The 22,419-nt window shown below is 40.5% G+C and overlaps 1 protein-coding gene across 6 annotated transcripts in view; it reads right to left on the bottom strand.

Annotated features, from left to right (window-relative positions):
• LOC105464741 (histone deacetylase 8) overlaps nucleotides 1-22,419 on the bottom strand; it is a 275,966-nt gene that overhangs the window by 248,590 nt on the left and 4,957 nt on the right. Inside the window, exon 5 of one of the 6 annotated variants that reach the window (XM_011712794.2) lies at nucleotides 9,538-22,351. The exons of the other annotated variants lie outside the window; for them this stretch is intronic. Within the exon in view, the coding sequence (XP_011711096.1) occupies nucleotides 22,312-22,351 (40 nt within the window). The 3' untranslated portion in view covers nucleotides 9,538-22,311. Of the gene's footprint in view, nucleotides 1-9,537; nucleotides 22,352-22,419 lie in introns of those variants that run through there. 6 annotated transcript variants of the gene reach the window in all.

Below are 22,419 nucleotides of genomic sequence, written 5' to 3'. Positions count from 1 at the left end.
AGCAACTAGAAGGATAGGGTTGACATAGGGGAGGGAAAGATTGCAAGTTCAGCTTTGGACGTATTAAGTTTAGGATGTCAATCAGACACCCACCAACCAATCTACTCTCTACCACCTTCTGCTGCCTATACATTTTACCCACTCAGATTTCTCTCCGTCACAAATCCTTTGATACTTCTATATATTTTTTGGTATGTCATTTCCAGTCTTAGCTATAATATTTCCATCTACTTAACAAGAAACTGGGTATTTTTGACATTTCCCTTCTCTTCACCCCTAACAGCCAATTGATCGCCATGTCTATTCTGTCAACTATACTTCCCAAATCACTCTCAAGTGCCATCCTTTCTTTTCACATCTGCTGTTGTTAATTTTGTTCATACTTTCCCAATCTCAACCTTGGTCACTGAGCATAACAGTCTGATCTTCTTCCTTTGTCAGTGAGAATGGGTAGAGTGGTCCAGCTGATCTGGGGTCAGGAAGTGAGGGTGGAGGCAAGTAATTTACTCCCAGTCCTGGTACCTTGAACTGAAAGTGAATATACATCATTTTCACACCTTGAGGCTTAGTCTGGAGTTGGTGCTACTATAATCACTCCATTACCACCCAGTTCAGAATAACATTTAAGAGAGATTGCTGAGGTTGAGCTGGGAAAGCATACCTATAATTGGATTATATCAAGGTCCCTTTGGGTGGTCCACCCAACTATGTCTTGATCAACAACCTTCCCAGAGAATCAGGTGGTGGGCCAACCATGATGCTGCTGGAAATCTAGCACCTCTCTCATGACATAACTGGTCTCTTAGCCTTAGGTTGCTGGGGCTAATTGCAGAGAAAAGGTAGTCAAAGTACACCAAGGAGTACTGAAAAGACTGGAAGACTGATCATGTGGAGGAAGGGTGTGAAGTTCAATGAGCTGCTGATGTAGGAGGTCTATGGGCAGATGACTGAATTTCACTTCAAAGGTTTATAAAGAGTCCTTCAATTTTTGGCATGGGCAGATGGGTTTGTGCCCAAATGAAATCTCACTGATGTCTCACACCTGAATGATTCAGTTAGTGTAATTCATATACAATTTAAGAGCACCTTTTGGTGCTCGGTATGTGTCAGGCACTATTCTACGTGCTTTACACATATTAATTCATATCATATCACACTATTTTTTGAGGTAGGTAGTGTTATCATCTCTATTTTATAGGTCAGGAACTTGAGGAAAAGAGGGTTTAAGTTGTTCAAGGTGACATAGAAAGTGATAGTGTTGGGATTCAAATCCAGGCAATGTGACTTCAGAGTTCCTGCTTTTAACCCCTGTGCTATGTTGTATGGTGAAGGCTAACTGGCTATGTCCTTGTGTAGTCCATACTTGGTTTTGGGTGACCCAGGTATTGGCAGACTCTGGAGTGTTGATAGTTTCAGTAACTAGCCAGGGTAATAGTGGGCTAGAAACGATTGATGCCTTGAAGGAAAGAGGTCTGGATGGAGGGGTATAGAGAGTTAAGAAATGCATTCTGAGAAGTCTGGGGATGAGAACCATGTGTTATGTGTTACAGTAGCAGTAGCACTCTCCCCTCGTACATGGTTAAAGCATATGGCTGTGGCTGGAGAGCAGGTGGCCGTGGAACTTGTGAAAGGGAAGACCTTTTAGATGAACAAGGCACCAGTAGTTGGTGTGAATTGGGCCAAGAGGGTAAGAAGGATCAATCATTGATTTGAAGGTGTTCTAGATGTGACTCTACAATAAAGTTCATTGGGACAATGTCCCAATGTCCCGAGAGCCTGAAGGATACCTTGGTCTATCTTTGCTTCAACTGTAGAAATCATAAAGGCATACTAGAGGTTAGGTCAGACAGGAGGCAACTGAAAGACCCCTTAGATGAAGAGTTCTCAAAATGTGCTGTGTATCAGAACCACCTGGGGAGGCACTGGTTAAAAATGTATATTCTTGGGCTCCACCCCTAGAGGGTCTGATTCTAGAAACATCATTTTAGGATTAAGATGCAGGTGGTCTGCAGACTACATTATGAAACACGCTCCATCAGATTACAAGCATATTTAAATAACTGTGTGGGCTTCTTGGAGTGGTGCTAATGGGCACAAGTGACTGCGGATCCTATCAGAATGGGGCACATGAAACACAAACTTCTGGGCTGCGCCATGATGAACCAGAATCTTTATGTTCTACACATGCTAATGCCTGTTACCTATGCTGTGGCTGGGGTAAATGGCTTTGACATTCTCAGGCTGGAACCATTTCCACCTTCCCTTAAGATTCTGAATTCTGAAAGAGGATGGGTGTGAGTATGCCCTGGCTGGTCCAGGCTGTAATGGTTTGAGCTCATGACCACAAGCTGCCTGTCCCTCTGAAAGGAAGTATGTTCTGTCTTAAAAGTGGCCTTGATCACTAAGAGCTCTCATTTGCACTTGGAGTAATTGACCTTGGTTAGGACCAACTTCCTGGAGAAGTGGGTACAGGGGCAGAGATCAAAGTACCCAGGTTCTCCTACGACAGGACAAAAGCCCACTCCCCACACCTGGGTGTTGAAGGCATTAGTCAACAGTATAGGGGGCCGGGCGCGGTGGCTCAAGCCTGTAATCCCAGCACTTTGGGAGGCCGAAACGGGTGGATCACGAGGTCAGGAGATCGAGACCATCCTGGCTAACACGGTGAAAACCCGTCTCTACTAACAAATAGAAAAAAAAAAAAAAAACCTAGCTGGGCCAGGTGGCGGGCGCCTGTAGTCCCAGCTACTCGGGTGGCTGAGGCAGGAGAATGGCATGAACCCGGGAGGCGGAGCTTGCAGTGAGCTGAGATCCGGCCACTGCACTCCAGCCTGGGTCACAGAGCGAGACTCCGTCTCAAAAAACAAAACAAAACAAAACAAAAAAACCAAAACAAACAAACAAACAAAAAACAGTATAGGCCAGGGCTGGGGTAGAAATAAGCAAGACCTTAAGCTACTGGAAGGTCATTTTTTTGTGTGTGTCAGGGAACCAAATTCCTTTCTCTTAAGGAGATCGAATATTGGGGTAGTGAAGATGTACACAGGTAGTAGATGGATTGCTGGTGGTATCAAGGGATTGCTGATGTTTTCAATCTTCCTAGGAGACTTCATTTCAAAAAGGCTTACATGTTACCCAGCACTATGTAAACTCTGGCATAACAGAATGTAGCCCAGAAACACGATTTTTACACTTTGGGGCTTGGCCTGAAGTTGGTGCCACTGTAATCGCTCTAATACCATCCAGCCCAGAGATTCTGTCAAGTCACATTAAGTGAATTTTTCAAAATATTGCCCAAGTAGACAACTATGGAATTGATTTAGAAGGTTCCAGACTAATTTTGGATAGTGATTACACTAAGGATGGGATAATTAGGACAAGGAAGAACTGCCTGCTTTTTATTTTCAGAAAGAGTCTCAAGGCCAGTATGGAAGAGGTGGAGGAATCAAGATGCTGTCCAAAGTTTCTGTTTTATAGAAGGCCTGGATTTTAGACTCAGAGAGCATCTGCTCCTTTGGTAGTAAGGCAAGTCCTGGGTATCAGGGCTACCACATAGTCATCCTTATCAATTAGGGGTGGTCGCTCTGTCTCTTGGTAGGTAGTATCTTTATTTGCCTTATAGGTATGTGTTGGATCCTAGCAGTGTGAGGGTTGGGTTGAAGAGGAAATTCTTTTTGTTGTTTTGGGTGCGGTAGAAGGTCATTGGAAATGCTGGTAGCAAAATTCTGACAAAGTGAAGGATGTGAGTCTTGAGGGCAGTAGTGAATAGTCTATTCTCAGCAAGGAGTGGCATAGGGACAAAGGGTAGTGGGTGACAAACAATATCAAGGCTGACCTCAGCTGCACAGGCAGTTAGACCTGCTGGACCAGGAACTTGTCTGAGAGGTTGCCTAAGAACTCCTTAGTATAACCTAGTCTGGATATAATAAATGACTTTTATCAAACGCTTGCTATGAGCCAGGCTCTTGCTAAGCTCTTTAATTGCAATCATCACATTTAATCCTTATAACCCTATAAGGTACATACTATTGTTATCTCCATTTTATAAATGAGGACACTGAGGCATAGAGAGGTAGTAATTGATGAAGCTACTAATTGATGTAGCTAGGATTCCCTGTGCCACACTTCACCTGTGATATAACATCTTCCCCAGTTCTATAGGAATTTTAGGAACACCCCTCGCTCACTAGAGGCTAGTGGTACGGGTGCCATAGGGACAAAGAACATCCTAGCTGATTCCTATGCTGGTGGCTGGCCAGGCAGTTTTCTGATGAAGGGGCTAGTGCCTTTTGGGTTGGACATGTATTGACAGAGAATGATCTGGGCTACTATGGTAAAGGCCTGTTGGTTTTGTCTAGTGATGTACCTGTTCTACAGGTGCCAGCACAGAACAGTTGTGAATAGCAAGTACAGAGACATGCCCCCCATGGGTAAGGAGGGGTTTCCCTTGGTGCTGAGGCAATGTTGCTGATACTGAATCCAGATCTCCACTTTCATGCAGTTATTAATTTATTTATAAAGGCTGGAGCTGGGGTGGTGTGGATAGAGGAGGAGGTTTGGCTACTCAGTTAACAAGTTACACTGTGCACAGAGCCCTTTGGGGAACTGGAACTGTAGTGTAATTCACTGCCATTCACTCTCTCTGAGGCAAAAGGGGTGGAGCTCTTGGGATACAACTCTAGTAGCTTTGATTCTAACTGCTGGGTGGGTGGTAACTAAGAGCTGCAGGTCTAGTTCTACATTCTTCCTGAAGAGCTTGCCAAGACAAATGGCATAGAGCTAAGCTTTATGGCTCTATCATTTACTGCCCCCAGGTGGAAGTCCCAGAAACCAATAGCATTCCATGGGAGAGTAATTTTTCCCTCTCTTAGCAGGGAAGCAGGACAGAGGGGGCCTAACTGGCATAGATCCTGTGTTGCTGGGCAGAAGGCTGAAATGTCATGGGACAAGAGGGTAAATAACAGAATTGTTGGAGGAAGAAGGATGTGGTTAAGCTAAAGATGTGGGTCTTAAATGGATTATCAGAGTAAGATGAAGGAAGATGTTGGGAACTGAGATGCAGAACCAAACAGAATAAGACACTAGAAAAGGCTGGTGGAAGGGTGAAGACTAGCCAGTCAAAGTAACCAAGCAAGATGTGATCTAGACACATTCTGGAGGTTAGGAGTCAGTGTGCTGGATGAAATGAATAATGTCATGGATAGGGTGAGTTCCAAGATGACTTCCTAAGACACTGATGACAGAAGGCAGAATCAAAGGATTCAAAGAGGTGTGTGAACAAGTGACACAAGAAGGCAAGAGGGCAACACAGAGAAACAGAGGCCACCGGGCAGGCACTTTGTCAGTGTGCTAGCAGGCAACCCCCACACTCCTCTACCACACCCATTCTTGACTTCTTTTGCTCTGGCTTCACAAGAGATGCTTCTTCTCTAAAAGACATCCACCTCACTCTCTCCTGCCACCTCTAAGACTTTGCTTCATCTCTGATCTTTTCCATATTTCCAGTATTTCCCCTTCAGCCCCTAAATGTTCTTAATCTCTTAAAACAATACCAACAAACCACCCCTCAACCCTTACTTTCCCTTGATCACACCCCTCCTCTTTTCTTTCTTTATCATTCAAACCTCTGGACAGAGTAGTTTTCCTTTCCTATTTCCTTAGTTCCTACTCACTCCTCAATGGTTTGAGGTATACTTCCATCACTTTCTAGAAAGTTCTCTGACCAAGGTCATTAATGGCCATCTTAATTGTCAAATACGATCGACACTTCAGTACCTATCTAGATTGCCTCTTTGTGGTACATTAAACTGTTGAGAACTCTTTTCTTCCTTAAACTCTTCTGCCCCCTTGGGATTCCATGACCCCTTTCTATTTTGATTATGTGGCTAGCCTTGATTGTTGCTTTTCAGCTGAATCAACTGGAGCCTCTTCTGCTTGCCCATCACAAGTTGGTGCCTCTTGGGGTTCTAGGCTCTACTTTCATTTTCTCCTTATTATCTACCTTTTCCCTAAGTAATCCCATCCATTTTCATGGTTTGCACCACCACTTGATACACTGGCAACACATCTATCTCCAGTTCCAGCTTCTACTTCCATTTCCAAATCTGGATATCAAATTTCCCTATATATTACCTCTGATGCACACCACCACCTATTCCTATTTATTAAGGTAGTGTAGTAAGTGTAGTACAGTGGTTAAATAGTCAGCTTGAAGAATCAGATTGCCTGGGTTTGAATCCCAACTTGGCTACTTACTAACCTTCAGCAAGTCATTTAACCTCTCTGTACTTCCATGTGTAAAATAGAGATAATAATTTGTACCGACTGCTTAGTGTTCCTCTGAGGATACAGAGGAACATTCTTCCTGAAGAGTTTGCCAAGACAAGCTGTTTAGCTTGGCATTCAAGGACTCTTTTTACCTCTCCAACCTTATCTCTGGCCATTTATCTATAGGAACCTATGGTTCCAGCTTTAATGACAGACTTGGAAGTACCCCAACAACTTTCACACCTCAAGCATCTGCACATGCTGTTCCCGGAATAACCCTGAGGTTATACACATAACTAGTAAGTGGTGGAGCCTGAATTTACATCCAGGTCTTCCTTTAACGTTCACAGTCATTCTACTCTACAGTGGCTTGATATTTTACACTGTGACCTAGTACCTACAAACACACACACACACAAACACATACACACACACAAACACACCAGAACAAGTTTCACGAAACCCACCTTGATATGAAAGAAAGCTGGTGGTAGCCCACTAAATTGATATAATGTCCATTAACAAGTTGCAGTCCCTGGTTTGAAAAACACTGCACTAGACCTTTGCTGAAATAGGCAGATCTTATTACTGAGAATTTATTATCTTAGCTCCAGCAGTACCCAGGCTTTGAGGTTTTCTAAGGATACAAAAGCTGTCGTAACCCTATCCCTTCCACTACTCCTCTAAAATTCTGGTCCCCCTTTTAAATAAATTCACTAATGGCCTTTTGTGCAGTACCAACTGCCCTCAAGTGTTTGCTGATGAACTGACCACTTATATCAGTCCCAGCTCAAAGAACCCACTCCTTTAAATACCAGAATCTAATCCCATCCATCTGTTCAGTCATTTTGTCTCTCATGGATTGTCAGGTATATCAGCTAGCAATTCAATGCAAATCTGTCAGAAAGTAAAATTACAAATCTTATAAAAAGATGCTGGATATCTTGAAGTCAGCACACACACACACACACACACACACAAAAGTGCGGTTTATTGCGGCACTATTCACAATAGCAAAGACTTGGAATCAACCCAAATGGCCATCAGTGACAGACTGGATTAAGAAAATGTGGCACATATACACCATGGAATACTATGCAGCCATAAAAAAGGATGAGTTTGTGTCCTTTGTAGGGACATGGATGCAGCTGGAAACCATCATTCTCAGCAAACTATTGCAAGAACAGAAAACCAAACACCGCATGTTTTCACTCATAGGTGGGAATTGAACAATGAGATCACTTGGACTCGGGAAGGAGAACATCACACACCGGGGCCTATCATGGGGAGAGGGGAGGGGGGAGGGATGGCATTGGGAGTTATACCTGATGTAAATGACGAGTTGATGGGTGCTGACGAGTTGATGGGTGCAGCACACCAACATGGCACAGGTATACATATGTAACAAACCTGCACGTTGTGCACATGTACCCTAGAACTTAAAGTATAATAATAATAAAAAAAGAGAATAATAATAAAATGAACACCCAGATACCTAAAAAAACAAAAACAAAAACAAAAAACAAAACAAAACAAAAAAAAACAACTGATGAGGATCTGGTAGACCAGTCCACAATTGTAGAGGAGAAAAATAAATATGAATAATGATTTTAAAAGTGGTTCAAAACAGAATGACTTGAATACCAAGTGATTAAGGAAAAGTCTTTGGGAACACTAATGAAGTCCTTGAATATTTTGGCAAAATCAACCCTCTTAAAGATCATACTACAAATATCTCACAGGAAGTGAAACACACCATCTTGAAATATCATGGAATTTTGTTTGAAAAATTAGGCCCAAAACAAAAGCCATGAATCCTTTATATATTTTTTGTTTTAAGAATTAATGCATCGTTATATCTCGCACTCAATTTTATTAAATGAGACAAAATATGTAGTCAATAGCTTTTAGTTATTCAAGCTAGCATCCTAATCAAACCCTACTCCTTCCACTATTACTCTAAAATTTTGGCCCCCTTTTTAAATAAATTCACTAGTGGCCTTTTGTGCAATACCAACTGCCCTCGAGTAATAAGAACCTTCTGTATACCTCTTTGTTTCCTCAGTGCCAGGCATACAGAAGGAGTTTAATAGATGTTTGTTAATTGATTGATTGTGAAATCCTCCTCTGCTTCCAGTCTCAGTTCCCTCCAATCCAACCAGTACATTTTCAGTCCTCCCTAAAATTCTTTAGTAAATTCCCATCAACCACAGAAAAAAGTCCAATTCCTCAGCATAGCTTATAAAACCTTTATAATCTGACCTTGTCCTATTTGCCCTCAGACTCTGGCCACATTTCACTACCTGTGATTCTACAAATGTTCTGTACTTTCTTGCTGCCAGACTTTCATTATTTCCTCTGCTTGGAATTTTCTATCCCCACCAATGGGAAAGCAAACTCCTATTCCTAATTCTGTACCCCACACTACCTTGTATGTAATGCTAGCACTCTGAACACACTGCATTATAACTACTTCCTGCCTTGTTTCCAGCAGTTTTTATCATAAAAAGTTTTGTTTATAAAAGTAATACAATCACGTTAGAGAAAATATAGGAAAAAGAAAAGATGTGGGTATATTATATAAGTGTGCACATATAAAAATATAGGACTGGATGCTGTGGCTCACGCCTGTAATTCTAGCACTCTGGGAAGCTGAGGTGGGAGGATCACCTGAGGCCAGGAGTTCGAGACCAGCCTAGGCAACATAAGGAGACCCCCATCTGTACAAAAAAAAATTTTTAATTTAGCCAGGTGGCCCAGGCACAGTGGCTCATGCCTGTCATCTCAGCACCTTGGGAGGCTGAGGCAGGCAGGTCACCTGAGGTCAGGAGTTCGAGATCAGCCTGGCCAAAATAGCAAAACGCCATCTCTACTAAAAGTACAAAAATTAGCCAGGTGTGGTGGCATGTGCCTGTAGTCCCAGCGACTCGGGAGGCTGAGGCAGGAGAATCACTTGAACCCGGGAGATGGAGGTTGCAGTGAGCCAAGGTCGCGCCATTACACTCCAGCCTGGGCAACAAGAGCGAAACTCCATCTCAAAAAAAAAAAGAAAAAAAAAATTTAGCCAGGTGTGGTGGTGTGCAGCTGTGGTCCCAGCTACTTGGCTGAGGTGAGAGGATCACTTGAGCACAGAAAGCTGTGGTTGCAGTACACCACGATTGTGCCACTGCACTCCAGCCTATGTGACAAAGTGAAACTCTTGTCTCAGGAAAAAAAAAAAAAAAAAAAAAAATATATATATATATATATATATATATCTTACATACCCAATATCACCATCCTCACAAAGACACTGTTAACATTTTATTTTATTTTCCTCTAAGATTTTTTCATATGCATATATTTTTTACAGGACTCTAATCTGAGTGAATATATGAGGTTTAGCCAACTGCCCTTTAAAAACAAAATCAACATTATAAGAGGCATTTTTTCTATTTATGCAGTTGTACTAGCCACCTATTTATTTATTTATTTATTTATTTATTTATTTATTTATTATGAGACAGAGTCTCCCTCTGTCGCCCAGGCTGGAGTGCAGTGGCATGATCTTGGCTCACTGCAGCCTCTGCCTCCCAGGTTCAAGGGATTCTCCTGCCTCAGCTTCCCAAGTAGCTGGGATTACAGGCTCATGCCACCCTGCCCAGCTAAGTTTTTGTATTTTTAGTAGAGATGGGGTTTCACCATGTTGGCCAGAACAGTCTCGATCTCTTGACATTGTGATCTGCCCGCCTTGGCCTCCCAAAGTTCTGGGATTACAGGCGTGAGCCACCGTGCCCGGCCAATAGCCACCATTTTTAATGGTTTTATAATATCCCTTCAAGTGGATATGTTGCACTATACTACCTAACCCACTGTTGTTGAATATTTGGGTCTCCCTCCTGCCCCTTTTTTGGCTACTATAAGTAACAGAGAAAGTACCCTCTTCACAAACACATCTTTACCATATTTTGGGTCGGTTTACTTCCTTAGAATAGATTACCAAGAGTAATAGACGTTTTCAAAGATCTTCCTTTATTTGGCTCATATTTGTAGGAGGGAAAAATATATATACAATCCCTTGATATCTGTGGGGGATTGGTTCCTGGACCCCTGCAGATACCAAAATCCATGCACACTCAAATCCCACAGTCGGCCCCATGGAACCAGCAGATGATAAAAGTTAGTGCTCTGTATATGTGGGTTTCACATTTGGTAAATACTGTATTTTCTATCTGTATTTGGTTGCAGATGCAGAACCTGTTGATATGGAGGGCTGACTGTATTTATAGAAAAAAAATCTGCATATGAATAAATCCCCACAGTTCAAACCTGTGTTGTTCAAGGGCTAACTGCTAATATTTCAATTTGTCTATTTATTAGTGATGCTAAATATTTTCTCATGCTTGTTTAATGTTTCCTCTTTTGTGAATTGTCTATTTGTGTTTTTTGTTCATTTATCTGAGTATTAGTGTTTAAAAAAATCAATTAGAACAGTTAGAGATTTTAACCCTTTGTTACATTTGCTGTAATTTTGGGGGATCTCTTTCTATCTTGGTAAAATTTTAGCTACAAAATAATATAATATCATTACAGAAATTTTGAAAACTGGAGAAAAATATGTTTAAAAAATCATCAATAATTCTGCCTATTAATATGGTGGATAGGAGGCAGGACTAGCTTACAGCAGGAGCTGCTCGGACGGACAGAACAGCATGGGGAAACTCACATCATGAACTTTTGCTCCTAGAACTACCGCTGAAACATACCAGGGAAACCAAGAAAATCCACAGACCCTTTGAAGGAACTGGATCACTGCTGCAGGCTCCCTGAGATGCCGAACAACTGTAAGTTGGCTTGCTTTCTCAACAGGAAGGCTCATGGTCTGGGGCAAGTTCTCAGCCCTGGTCACTGGTTGACTGGAAATAGACTCAGTGCTGTTGGGAGCGGGGAGCCGGGTAGGGGCGGGGGAGGAACGGTGGGAGTGAGACCGGCCTCTAGGACTGCAGGCTGCATGGGAGCGGGGTGAAGCCTGTGACTGCCGGCTTTCCCTCACTTTCCTGGAGACCTGTATGACTCAGCAGAGGCAGCCATAATCCCCCTGGGAATATAACTCCACTGGACTGGGAACCACACCCCCTTCCCCCACAGCAGGCCCCACCCAAGGAGACTCTGAGCTCAGACACACACCTACCCCTGCCTCCACCTGGTGATCTTTCTCTACCTGCCCCAATAGACAAAGACAAAGGTCATAATCTCTTGGGAGTTCTATGACCCTGCCCGCTGCCTGAGAAACCTGAATACTTAAACAGGTGTCCCCAGGCAAGTTTGCATCCTCCCTATAGGACCACAGCTGATGCGTTCTTGAAGGCGCCACCTCCTGGCTGGAGGCCAACCAACACAAAACCAGTGCACTGAAGAAAAACACAACTAAGGACCGTCCACTTTACTCTCCTGCTACCTCCACTGGAGCAGGTTCTGGTATCCACAGCTGCCAAGACCTGAAGACAGATCACATCACAGCACTCTTTGCAGACACTCCCCAGTACCAGGTGGGAGCTCGGTAGCTCTGCTGGGTGGCTAGACCCAGAAAAGCAAAAACAATCACTACAGTTCAGCTCTCAGGGAGCCCCACATTCCTAGGGGAAGGAGGAGAATGACACATCAAAGGAGCACCCCGTGGGACAAGAGACTGAACAGCAGCCCATGAATCCCAGATCTTCCCTCAGATATAGTCTACCCAAATGAGAAGGAACTAGAAACACAATTCTGGTAATATGACAAAACAAGGTTCTTTAACATCCCCAAAAGATCATACCAGCTCACCAGCAATGGCTCCAAACCAAGACAAAAATCCCTGAATTGCCAGAAAAAGAATTCAGAAGGTAGATTATTAAGCTAATCAAGGAGCCACCAGAGAAAGGTGAAGTCCAACTTAAAGAAATCAAAAACATAATACAGGATATGAAAGGAAAATTCTTTGGTGAAATGGAGAGCATAAATAAAAAATAATCACAACTTCTGGAAATTAAGGACACACTTAGAGAAATGCAAAATGCACTGGAAAGTCTCAGCAATAGAATTGAACAAGCAGAAGAAAGTGCTTCGGAGCTCAAAGACAAGGCTTTTGAATTAACCCAATCTGTCAAACACAAAGAGAAAAAAATTTTAACAAATGAACAAAGCCTCCAAGAAGTTTGGGACTATGTTAAATGTCCAAACCTAAGAATAATTTGTGTTCCCAAGGAAGAAGATAAATCTAAAAGTTTGGAAAACATATTTGAGGGGATAATTAAGGAAAATTTCCCCAGCCTTGCTAGAGATCTCGACATCCAAACACAAGAAGTTCAAAGAACACCTGGGAAATTCATTGCCAAATGATCATCAACTAGGCACATAGTCATCAGTTACCTAAAGTCAAGATGACGGAAAGAATCTTAAGAGCTGTGAGGCAAAAGCATCAGGTAACCTATAAAGGAAAACCTATCAGATTAACAGCAGATTTCTCAGCAGAAACCTTAAAAGCTGGAAGGGATTGGGGTCCTATTTTTAGCCTCCTTAAACAAAACAATTATCAACCAAGAATTTTGTATCCAGTGAAACTAAACTTCATAAATGAAGGAAAGATACAGTCTTTTCCGGACAAAAAAAAAAATGCTAAGACAATTTGCCACTACAAAGCCAGCACTACAAGAATTGCTAAAACTAGCACTAAATCTTGAAACAAATCCTCAAAATAAACTGAAATAGAACCTCCTTAAAGCATAAATCTCACAGGACCTATATAACAATAATACAATTTGTAAAAACCAAGATATTCAGGCAACAACTAGCATAATGAATAGAATAGTACCTCAATCTCAACACTAACATTGTATGTGGCCTAAACGCTCCACTTAAAGATACAGAATGGCAGAACGGATAAGAATTCACCAACCGAGTTTCTGCTATCTTCAGGAGACTCACCTAACACATAAGGACTTACATAAATTGAAGGTAAAGGGGTGGAAAAAGATATTCCATGCAAATGAACACCAAAAGCAAGCAAGAGTAGCTATTCTTATATCAGACAAAACAAACTTTAAAGCAACAGCAGTTAGAAAAGACAAAGAGGGACATTATATAATGATAAAAGGACTAGTCCAACAGGAAAATATCACAATTCTAAATATGTACATTGGAGCTCCCAAATTTATAAAACAATTACTATTAGACCTAAGAAACGAGATAGACAGCAACACAATTACAGTGGGGGACTGTAATACTCTACTGACAGCACTAGACAGGTCATCCAGACAGAAAGTCAACAAAGAAACAATGGACTTAAACTATACCCTAGAACAAATGTACTTAACAGATATTTATAGAACATTCTACCCAACAACTACAGAATATACATTCTATTCATCAGCACATGGAACATTCTCCAAGACAGACCATATGATAGGCCACAAAACAAGTCTCACTTAAGAAAATCTTTAACAAGTCTCGATTTAAAAAATCAAAATTATATCAAGTACTCTCTCAGACCACAGTAGAATAAAATTGGAAATAAACTCCAAAAGGAACCCTCAAAACCATGCAAACACATGGAAAGTAAATAGCCTGCTCCTGAATGAACATTAGGTCAACAACGAAATCAAGATAAAAATTAAAAAATTCTTTGAACAGAACGATAATAGTGACACAACCTATCAAAACTTCTGGGATACAGCAAAAGCAGTGCTAAAAGGTAATGCCTCTTAGCAAATTCATTAAATGCCTACATTAAAAAGTCTGAAAGAGCACAAATAGACAATCTAAGGGCACACTTCATGGAACTGGAGAAACAAGAACAATCCAAACCCAAACCCAGCAGAAGAAAAGAAATAACCAAGATCAGAGCAGAACTAAATGAAACCGAAACAAACAAAAAAATACAAAAGATAAATGAAACAAAAAGCTGGTTCTTTTAAAATAAATACAATTGATAGACAATTAGCAAGATGAACCAAGGAAAGAAGAGAGAAGATCCAAATAAGCTCAATTAGAAATGAAATGGGAGACATTACAACTGATACCACAGAAATACAAAAGGTTATTCAAGGTTACTAAGAACACTTTTATGTGCATAAACTAGAAAACCTAGAGGAAATGGATAAATTCCTGGAAATATACAACCCTCCTACATTAAACCAGGAACATAAAGAATCTCTGAAAAGACCAGTAACAATCAGCGAGATTGAAATGGTAACAACAACAACAACAAATGCCAACAAAAAAGCACCCAGGACCAGACGAATTCACAGCTGAACTCTATCAGACATTCAAAGAAGAATTGGTACCAATCCTATTGACACTGTCCCAAAAGTTAGAGGAAGAGGGAATCCTCCCTAAATTATTCTATGAAGCCAATATCACCCTAATACCAAAACTAGGGAAGGACATAACACAAAAAGAAAACTACAGACCAAAATCCCTGATGAACATAGATGCAAAAACTTCAACAAGATAATAGTGAACCAAATTCAACAGGATATCAAAAGATAATTCACCATGATCAGCTGGATTTCACATTAGAGATGCAGGGATGGTTTAACATACACAAGTCAATAAGTGTGATATACCACATAAACAGAATTAAAAACAAAAATCACATGATCATCTCAATAGATGCAGAAAAAGAATTTGACAAAATTCAGCATCGCTTTATGATTAAAACCCTGAGCAAAATTGGCATAGGAGGGACATACCTTAAGGTAATAAAAGGTAATAATCTACAACAAACCCACGGCCAACATTATGCTGAACGGGGAAAAGTTGAAAGCATTCCCCCCAAGAACTGGAATAAGAAAAGGATGCCCACTTGCACCACTTCCATTCAACACAGTACTGGAAGTCCTAGTCAGAGAAATCAGACAAGAGAAAGAAATAAAGAGCATCCAAATTGGTAAAGAGTAAGTCAAACTGTCGCTCTTTGTTGATGATATGATCATATACCTAGAAAACCCTGAAGACTCACCCAAATAGCTCCTAGAACTGGCAAATGAATTCAGCAAAGTTTTAGGATACAAAATTAATGTACATAAATCAGTAGCTGTGCTATGCACCAACAGCAACAAAGCTGATAATCAAATCAATAACTCAACCCCTTTCACAATAGCTGCAGAAAAAGTAAAATACTTAAGAATATACCCAACCAAGGACATGAAAGACTTCTACAAGGAAAACTACAAAACACTGCTGAAAGAAATCATAGACAACACAAACAAATGAAAACACATTCCATGCTCATGGATGGGTAGAATCAATATTGTGAAAATGACCATAATGCCAAAAGCAATCTACAAATTCAGTGCAATTTCCATCTAAATACCACCATCATTCTTCACAAAAATAAAAAAGACAATCCTAAAATTCATATGGAACCAAAAAAGAGCCCACATAGCCAAAGCTAAGACTAAGCAAAAGGAACAAATCTGGAGGCATCACATTACGCGACTACAAACTATAAGGCCATAGTCTCCAAAACAGCATGATACTGGTACAAAAATAGGCACATAGACCAATGGAACAGAATAGAGAACCCGGAAATAAAGCCAAATGCTTACAGCCAACTCATCTTTGACAAAGCAAACAAAAACCTAAAGTGGGGAAAGGATACCCTATTCAACAAATGGTGCTGGGATAATTGGCAAGCCACATGTAGAAGAATGAAACTGGATCCTCATCTCTCACCTTATCAAAAAATCAACTCAAGATGGATCAAAGACTTAAATCTAAGACCTGAAACTATAAAAATTCTAGAAGATAACATTGGAAAAACCCTTCTAGACATTGGCTTAGGCAAAGAATTCATGACCAAAGACCCCAAAGCAAATACAACAAAAACAAAGATAAACAGATGAAACATAATTAAGCTAAAATGCTTCTGCACAGCAAAAGAAATAATCAGCAGAATTACCAAACAACCCACAGAGTGGGAGAAAATCTTCACAATCTATACATCTGACAGAGGACCAATATCCAGAATTACAAAGAACTCAAACAAATCAGCAAGAAAAAAGCAAAAAATCCCATTTAAAAGTGGGCTAAGGACATGAACAGACAATTCTCAGAAGAAGATATACCAATGGCCAACAAACATATGAAAAAATGCTCAACATCACTAGTGATCAGGAAAATGCAAATCAAAGCCACAATGTGATACTACCTCACTCCTGCAAGAATGGCCATAATCAAAAAATCAAAAAATAATAGATGTTGTTATGGATGTGGTGAAAAGGGAACACTTTTACACTGCTGGTGGGAATGTAAACTAGTACAATCACTATGGAAAACAGTGTGGAGACTCCTTAAAGAACTAAAAGTAGATCCAGCAATCCCACTACTAGGTATCTATCCAGAAAAAAAAGAAGTCATTATACGAAAAAGATACTTGCACACGCATGTTTATAGCAGCACAATTTGCAAATGCAAAAATATGGAACCAGCCCAAATGCCCATCAATCAACAAGTGGATAAAGAAAATGTGGTATATATACACCATAGAATACTACTCAACCATAAAAAGGAATGAGATAATGCATTCACAGCAACCTGCCTGGAATTGGAGACTATTACTCTAAGTGAAGTAACTCAGTAATGGAAAACCAAATGTTGTATGTTCTCACTCATGTGGAAGATAAGCTATAAGGACACAAAGGCATAAGAACAACACATTAGACTTTGGGGACTCGGGGGAAAGGATGAGGGGTGGTGAGGGATAAAAGACATTGGGTACAGTGTACACTGCTTGGGTGATGGGTGCACCAAAAGCTCAGAAACACCACTAAATAACTTACTCATGTAACCAAACACCACCTGTTCTCCAAAAGCCTATTGAAATAAAAAAAATTAAAAACTGTAAAAGGAAAATTAAATTAAAAAATAAAAAATAATACTTGGGAGAAAAAATAATTCTGCCACTATATTATTGTTATTCTAAGATAACCACTGTTATCATTCCCAACGGTCTTTCTCTCTTCATATATGTTTTACAAAGCTGTGATTACAATGTGCATGCATTTCTAAGACCTGCTTTTTTTTTTTTTTCTGAGACAGAGTCTTACTTTGTCACCTAGGCTGGTGTGCAGTGGCACGATTTCGGTTCTCTGCAACCTCTGCCTCCTGGGTTCAAGCGATTCTCCTGCCTCAGCCTCCCAAGTAGCTGGGATTACAGGTGCCCGCCATCACGTCCAGCTAATTTTTGTATTTTTAGTAGAGACAAGGTTTCACCATGTTGGCCAGGCTGGTCTTAAACTCTTGACCTCAGGTGATCCACCTGCCTTGGCCTCCCAAAGTGCTTGGATTACAGGCATGAGCCACTGCGCCCAGCCAAGACCTGCTTTTTTATTGACACACATGAAGTATTTGTCTGAAGTTCCCTATAATCCTTATAATCATTATTTAAAATAATAGCATAAGGCTGGGCATGGTGGCACACAACCGTAATCCCAGCACTTTGGGAGGGCAAAGTGGGCTGACTGCTTGAGCCCAGGAGTTAGAGACCAGCCTGGACAACATGGCAAGACCCCATCTCTACAAAAAAAGCCAGGGTGTGTGCCTGTAGTCCCAGCTACTCAGGAGGCTGATGTGGGTGGACTGCTTGATCTTTGGGAAGCAGAGGTTGCAGTGAGCTGAGACCATGCAAATGCACTCCAGCCTGGGTGACAGAGCAGACCCTGTCTCAAAAGTAAATAATACATAAATAAATAAAAACAAAAAGCTTTTGCACAGAAGGAAAAAAGTAAAACAATAGGATAATATTCTAGGGAGTAGATTCACCATTCCTTTATTGCTAGGCATTCATGTTATTTTAGTTTTTAAAATTTTATAAATAACACTGATAAATACCTTCATGAAAATAATTTGTTTCCCATATTAAAAAAAAAAATTAGGCCACATTCCCAGAAGTAAGATTACCCGATCAAAGGGCATTAGTACACATTGGCTACCAAAATGCTTTCTTCCAAACCACACTCACTAGGAAACTGAGTACCATCTTTTTCAATTCTTTTAAATATAGGCTTAAAAACTGGTGGCTCATGCCTGTAATCCCAGCACTTTGGGAGGCCGAGGCGGGAGGACATGAGGTCAGGAATTCGAGTCCAGCCTGACCAACGTGGTGAAACCCCGTCTCTACTAAAAATTCAAAAATTAGCTGGGCATGGTGGCACACGCCTGTAATCCCAGTTACTAAAGAGGCTGAGGCAGGAGAATTGCTTGAACCCGGGAGGCAGGGTTGCAGTGAGCTGAGATCGCGCCACTGCACTCCAGCCTGGACAACAGAGTCGAGATTCTGTCTCAAAAAAAAAGAGCTTACCTAATGGTTTTAATTTGCATTTCTTTGATTAGTAGTGATGAACATTTTCTGATGTTTTCCAGTTGTACTTAAACTCTTTTGTAAATTGTCTATTCATGTTCTTTGTGCAGATTTCTTCTTATACATTATATTGTAAGAGTGGGTTAGATAATACAAGCCTACTACACTTTGTCATATTTATGAAACATAGGCTTTTCCAGCCTGTGTTTACATTTCATTTTAAAAATAGCCAAAAAACTTTTATTTATTTATTTATTTTTTATTATTATACTTTAAGTTCTAGGGTACATGTGGATAATGTGCAGGTTTGCTACATATGTATACTTGTGCCATGTTGCTGTGCTGCACCAAGTTGTTTTGGTTTTAAAATTTTATACACTCAGGTTTGATCTTTTCCTTCGTGATTTTTAAAAATTGCTTTCTAAGCTTAGAAAATTCTTCCCTTTTAGAAGCTTGATAAATATCCATTCACTCTAGTTTTTTAAATTTGCTTTCTTTAATATTTAACTCTTCAATCTAGCTGTCACTCGTTTTAGTTTATTACAGTAGATGAGTGTATAATGGTATAAGCTGTCACAATACCATTCATTTACTCAACAGATCCTTCAACTCCCATGCACTTGCAATGTATCCTTTGTAATAGATTAAATTCTATATAACTGGTCTCTTTGTTGGGGGGGGGGTGTACTATAAGCTATCTGTCTAATTTTGTACCAGTGTTTTCATTATTGTAGTTTTGGATGCTTAATATCTAATAGCATTAGTCCTTCATTACTCTTCTTTTGTAGAATATTCTTTGAGAATCATCCTTCATAAGCTTTCAAATGCAATTATTTGCTGTCTTATTCCTAAGATATAGATTTCTTACAGGTAGAATTGGTTTATTTCCTTAGACTAGACTGCCAAGAATATTGTTACTGGGCCAACTGGTATGAACATTTTTTCCCATTCTTAACACTTCCAAAGTTTTCAAAGGGGTTTGTACCAATTTCACTGTAATCCTTCCATCACCTGGATATTTTGAAATAAATTTTTTTTCAACTTGGTAGGGGAAACAATATATCTTGCTTCAATTTCTATATCTCTGCTTATTGGTGATGATAAACATACATTTGACATATAGTAGGTGCTTAATCAATGCTTGTTCAATGAATAAATGGCACGTGTGAATCTGTACATATATTTGGGGATGGGAAGTTTAAACAAATATTGTGATTATAATAGGTAAATGCTGGCTAGATGCAAGTTTGTAGCCTAAATGCCTGTAGTCCATCTACAGAGAGGTTCTAGGTATGCCAAGAACACCCTGGAATTCAGACCTAAATTGGGGAAATCTCCAGAGACTCTCTGTAATTTATATTTATCACAGGCATGTCCGTTTCCACGCAGGAGCAGCTGAAAGATGTCTAAAACAGTTAAGGCGATATATGTGGGTATCTCCATGTCTGTGTGCAGCCCAGAAGCAGCCATGATTGGGTCAAGACAGAGTGTACTTCCTTTGGCAGCAAAACAGTAATAAGAAGCAGAGTACCGCACTGGAAAATGACCCAGGCCCTAGTAGGCTTTCTGCAGTGAATTTAATTGCATAATAAACTGGATGTGATTCATAGAAGCAAGCCTTTTCTTTGAAGCCACACTACTTTTCTTCTCAATTTGCTAAGCCCAAGAGGACCTAGAAGTCTTTCATTCAGAGAAGCTTAATTTTCTCCTTTCATTCTGTAGCTGGGAGGGGAGAGGGTCATTTTTTTTCTCCTAGCAATCATTGTCTTTATTTTGAACTTAAAAAAAAAAAAAAAAAAAAAAAAGGCAGGCTGGGTGCAGTGACTTTCATGTGCAGTGCCAGCACTTTGGGAGGCCAAGGTGGGAGGATCACTTGAGGCCAGGAATTTGAGACCACCCTGGGCAACACGGCAAGACCTCATCTCTACAAAAAATACAAAAATTATCCAAGTGTGGTGGCACATGCCTGTAGTCCTAGCTACCTAGAAGGCTGAGGTAGGAAGATCCCTTGAACCCAGGAGTTCGAGACTGCAGTGAGCTATGGTTGCACCACTGCACTCCATCCAGCCTTGGTGACAGAGAGAGAACCTGTCTCGAAAACACAAAACAAGAAAGAAAGAAAGAGGCCAGGTGTGGTGCATGCCTGTAATGCCAGTACCTTGGGAGGCCGAGGATAGAGGATCCCTTGAGCCTGGGAGTTCAAGATCAGCCTAGGAGTTCAAGATTGGCAACATAGGGAGACATTGTCTTTATTTAAAAAATAATCAAACAGCAACAACCAAAAAAAAAGCAAGAAAAAAGCAAGCAGGCAAACAAGCAAAAGCTAACAAAAGGCAGCTTGTCTCTGTTTTTAAGACCATGTAAGACTCATTACTAAAACATTGGTTTCCTTTGCTCTGTTGCCAAACTAGTAAATTCTAGCAGTAAACTTTTTCAAGGACTTCCTTGGCCACAAAATCTGTCAATTTGATGGAAAAAATTCTGTTATTATCTTAATCTGCATATGCTGAAGTTGTGCTGTGTTTTATTCTGAAAAACAAAGTGTGGTTTTCTCTTGACTCAAGAGCACCTAAGAGTATCAAGGTCACTGTTGATTGCATGAACAATTGATTTGTGAATGATGCACTGGCAATTACTACTACAGTGACTTCATTTCTCTCAGACAGAGGATTGATAAATTCAGAGTTTTAAAAAATCCTTATTCTTCAATGTGGATTAAGTACTACAGAAATATCAAGCAAAGTTCCAAATGCTGAAGAAGGCCCAGCAATCCTTCTCAGACAGACTACTGCAGTTTGACATGTTAACATAAAACACTAGAAGGTGGCTAGGCACGGTGGCTCACCCATGTAATCCCAGCACTTTGGGAGGCCGAGGCAGGCAGATCACCTGAGGTCAGGAGTTTAAGACCAGCCTAGCCAACATGGTGAAACCCCGTCTCTACAAAAATACACAAATTAGCTGGGCATGATGGTGGGTGCCTATAATCCCAGCTACTCAGGAGGCTGAGGCAGGAGAATCACTTGAACTGGGAAGGTGGAGGTTGTAGTAAGCCAAGATCGCGCCACTGCACTCCAGCCTGAGCAACAGGGCGAGACGCTGTTTCAAAAACAAAAAAACAAATAAACAAATGAACAATCCAAAGGACTTCTCCTCTAACTCCAAGAAGCACCTAGGAAGAGCCTTTTCACAAGCCTTTTGTCTTTGAGAGACATCTACCTCTGGGTTGCTACTTTCCTTAGAGGTGGCAGCATGAGCCCTCTTCTTGATTGTTCAGCCTTTTGTTTTAAACCTATTCGCATCAATTTTCCACCTTTTCAAAAATCTGTTTGCCACTTCTTTTAAGAACTAGCTCTAAAATTCACTTCCGCCAAGACTTCCATGATTAATTTCTTTCTACTGATAAGTCTCTTCAGCTCATACACATATTCTATTGGTACCATAGCTAATGTTGTTCTCTATTCTAATTTTGTTAATGTTTCTAGACTGTAAGTCCCTTGAAGACAGGGGAATTTCTAGAAAGCGGAAAAGGAATTTAGAGACTGTCTAGTTGTATCCTTTGTTCATTTTATTGATGAAGAAACTGAGGCCTAGGGAGGGTAATCAGTCCAAGTCAGTTAGGCAAGTTAGCAGAAAAACTAGGTGTAGAGCACAGGTGTCCTGAATTTGAGCAGTGTGCTTTCCACTATATTTGGTAATCTTTTTTCTATTTCACTTGGATTTCTTCAGAATGCCTTGTAAAGTGCCACATATACACACGTCTCTCTGTAAATGTCAATACAATAAGCATAAGAGTTTATATAACTGAGAAACTGACTCAAGGAAAGAGTCAG

Source organism: Macaca nemestrina, chromosome X (assembly GCF_043159975.1).
Source record: "Macaca nemestrina isolate mMacNem1 chromosome X, mMacNem.hap1, whole genome shotgun sequence".
In the NCBI taxonomy this organism is placed as follows: domain Eukaryota; kingdom Metazoa; phylum Chordata; class Mammalia; order Primates; family Cercopithecidae; genus Macaca; species Macaca nemestrina.
The sequence above is the reverse complement of the archived record's forward strand: the minus strand, read 5'-3'. Positions and strand labels throughout refer to the sequence as shown.